Below are 2,321 nucleotides of genomic sequence, written 5' to 3' on the forward strand. Positions count from 1 at the left end.
ACTAATTCTCTTACTGTGCAATTCATTGTAAGATCTGAATAGCAAGTCAGTGTTCATGTCAGTAATACAATAATATCTCACAATATATTGTTTAAGGCAAAAGTCTAAAAAAAAAAATCACTCTTCTATGAAAAATGTGTATTTTTTGTCTGCTTATCCTGGAAGGCAACACATTTTTTTTTACAAGGAAGTAAAGTACTAAAAAATGGAAAGTTTCATTGACATTTGAGTTCTGGGCTGCCTTACTGGAGTTTCCTAATCCTAAGCATATAAAGCACATAAAGCAGACTATAAAACTACTCAACTTTAGCACAAGTTCAAAATCCTCTAGCAATGAATGGTTTCTGCATAACGGTAAGGCTGACTTTTAATAAATAGGTAACGAGACAAACCTTAAATCAAATAAAATATTAGGACTTCACTATATAGATGAATAGAATGTAATTACTTTAAAATGATTAGTAATATTTTGTTTATGTTTTTATGTTATTGGCAGCAATAACTTTTTAAAGATATTTGTGTCCATTTAAAGATATTACACGTGCACATAAGTATATTAGCGTGCATGATTTTTAATCACAGTGTGTTAATCATAATAAGCTAGATGGTAAACTGTAGTATGTAATATATTGTATTGAGATTGATTTTCAATGTAAAACATGTCTTTGATTTGGTATCTTTATTTATCTTTTCTTTTTGTAGATGATTCTGTGTTGTCTGTTAATTTTGTTTATAACAGACTGTGCGTCTAGAAAGTCAGGGCATAAAAAAAACAACTCTGGCAAAAGACGTCAAGGCAAAAAGCATCAGCAGATCTGTGACTACAAAGAGGATATACATCAACAAAATGTTTTGCAGTTCATTGTTGGAAAGAAAATGGACTTGAAAAAATATCCTGCAGTGTACTTGGTGCCCAAACTGAAAGACATACAGGAAAAGAGAAGAAAGAAAGGGAGGGAACCAGTGGAGGGCTGTCCTAATTTGGATATTACACATCCCATTAAAAGTGAACTTCTGCATGAGAGATCCATCTCACCTTGGACACTCAGGTAAGATACAAATATTTTCCTTATTATGCACTAATGTAATAGGATAATTGTATTTTTTTATTCAGATCCCAAGGCTACCAATCACTGAGTTATTGTTAAAGGGACAATAAAAACGTTGAGATTGTAATACAAAATGCTTAATTATGCATAGAAAAAGGACTTTCAAGTCTTAAAAAATGAAAGAGCAAAGGGCAGTCTTTACTAGCCTAACCCTGCTGCATATATGTCCCTAATTTGTAGTTTGTCATCTTGCCATTTATGCTGAAACCAAATAACGGAGATTTTGTTAACACAATTACAATAAATAGCCTTGTCTTCTCCAGACTCAATTCATAATTGGCCCCTCCAGATAAGTTTAAGGGACACTGAACCCAATTTTTTTTCTTTCGTGATTCAGATAGAGCATGCAATTTAAAGCAACTTTCTAATTTACTCCTATTATCACAGTAGTGTTTTGGTATCAATGATAATAAAAACCTTGGCATTTTCCTCTATAGACCACAGCCAGAAACGTTTATAAAAATATTTCTTTTGGATATAGAATATAAATTAAATGTGGCCATTGGTTTGTCACTTACGTATTTGTTTTATTCATCAGGATTGACTATGATGAGGACAGATTCCCTCAGGAACTAGCCTTCGCCGAGTGTTCGTGTAAGGGCTGCATTAGTTCCAAGACAGGCAAAGAAGACTTTAATTTAACCTCAGTGCTTGTCTACCAAAAAATGATGGTCCTGCGGAGAAAGCCGTGCCCAGATAATTCCAAAACCTACATTTTTGAATTAAATTACGAGGATGTGCCTGTGGCTTGTACTTGTGCGGTACCGAAGTGAAGAACTAGGAACTCCTATGGAGTATTGTTGATTCTGCTGAGATCAACCCAAAATTTGCTATGACCATGTCAAACAAGCCCTTGTTTGTTTTAAAACATTTAGCTTTATCTGTGTTATATTTATTTATTTTTTATATATGGCTTTTTCTTGGAATTTGGTCAAAGAGTAACAATGTGTATTTTGTATAGTGACAAATGATACCCTTATTTTTTAAGCATTTGTTTCCTTTGAAGAGTAGCTTACAAGAAGAATTTCCCAACTTCCCCAAACCTTCTTAGTTACACAAAAATACGGAGCTGGACTGGGAATGGAAAGCAGCCCTGGATAATTTGGTTACCAGCCCTATTTTTCAATGAGTCAGGAGAATGTGCATCCCCCAGACCAATTTTTCTCAAAGGGGATTACTGGGATACTCATTCCCTCAATGTTTTTTTCAGAA

The 2,321-nt window shown here is 33.9% G+C and overlaps 1 protein-coding gene across 1 annotated transcript; it reads left to right on the plus strand.

Annotated features, from left to right (window-relative positions):
• Positions 1-321: 321 nt before the first annotated feature.
• Positions 322-1,953, plus strand: LOC128642262 (interleukin-17C-like). The gene is made up of 3 exons (XM_053694974.1): positions 322-354; positions 703-1,049; positions 1,648-1,953. The coding sequence occupies exons 1-3, from the start codon at positions 334-336 to the stop codon at positions 1,880-1,882; spliced, it is 603 nt and encodes a 200-aa protein (XP_053550949.1). The 5' UTR covers positions 322-333; the 3' UTR covers positions 1,883-1,953.
• Positions 1,954-2,321: the final 368 nt, after the last annotated feature.

The sequence above is a fragment of the Bombina bombina genome, chromosome 1, assembly GCF_027579735.1.
Source record: "Bombina bombina isolate aBomBom1 chromosome 1, aBomBom1.pri, whole genome shotgun sequence".
Lineage (NCBI taxonomy): Eukaryota > Metazoa > Chordata > Amphibia > Anura > Bombinatoridae > Bombina > Bombina bombina.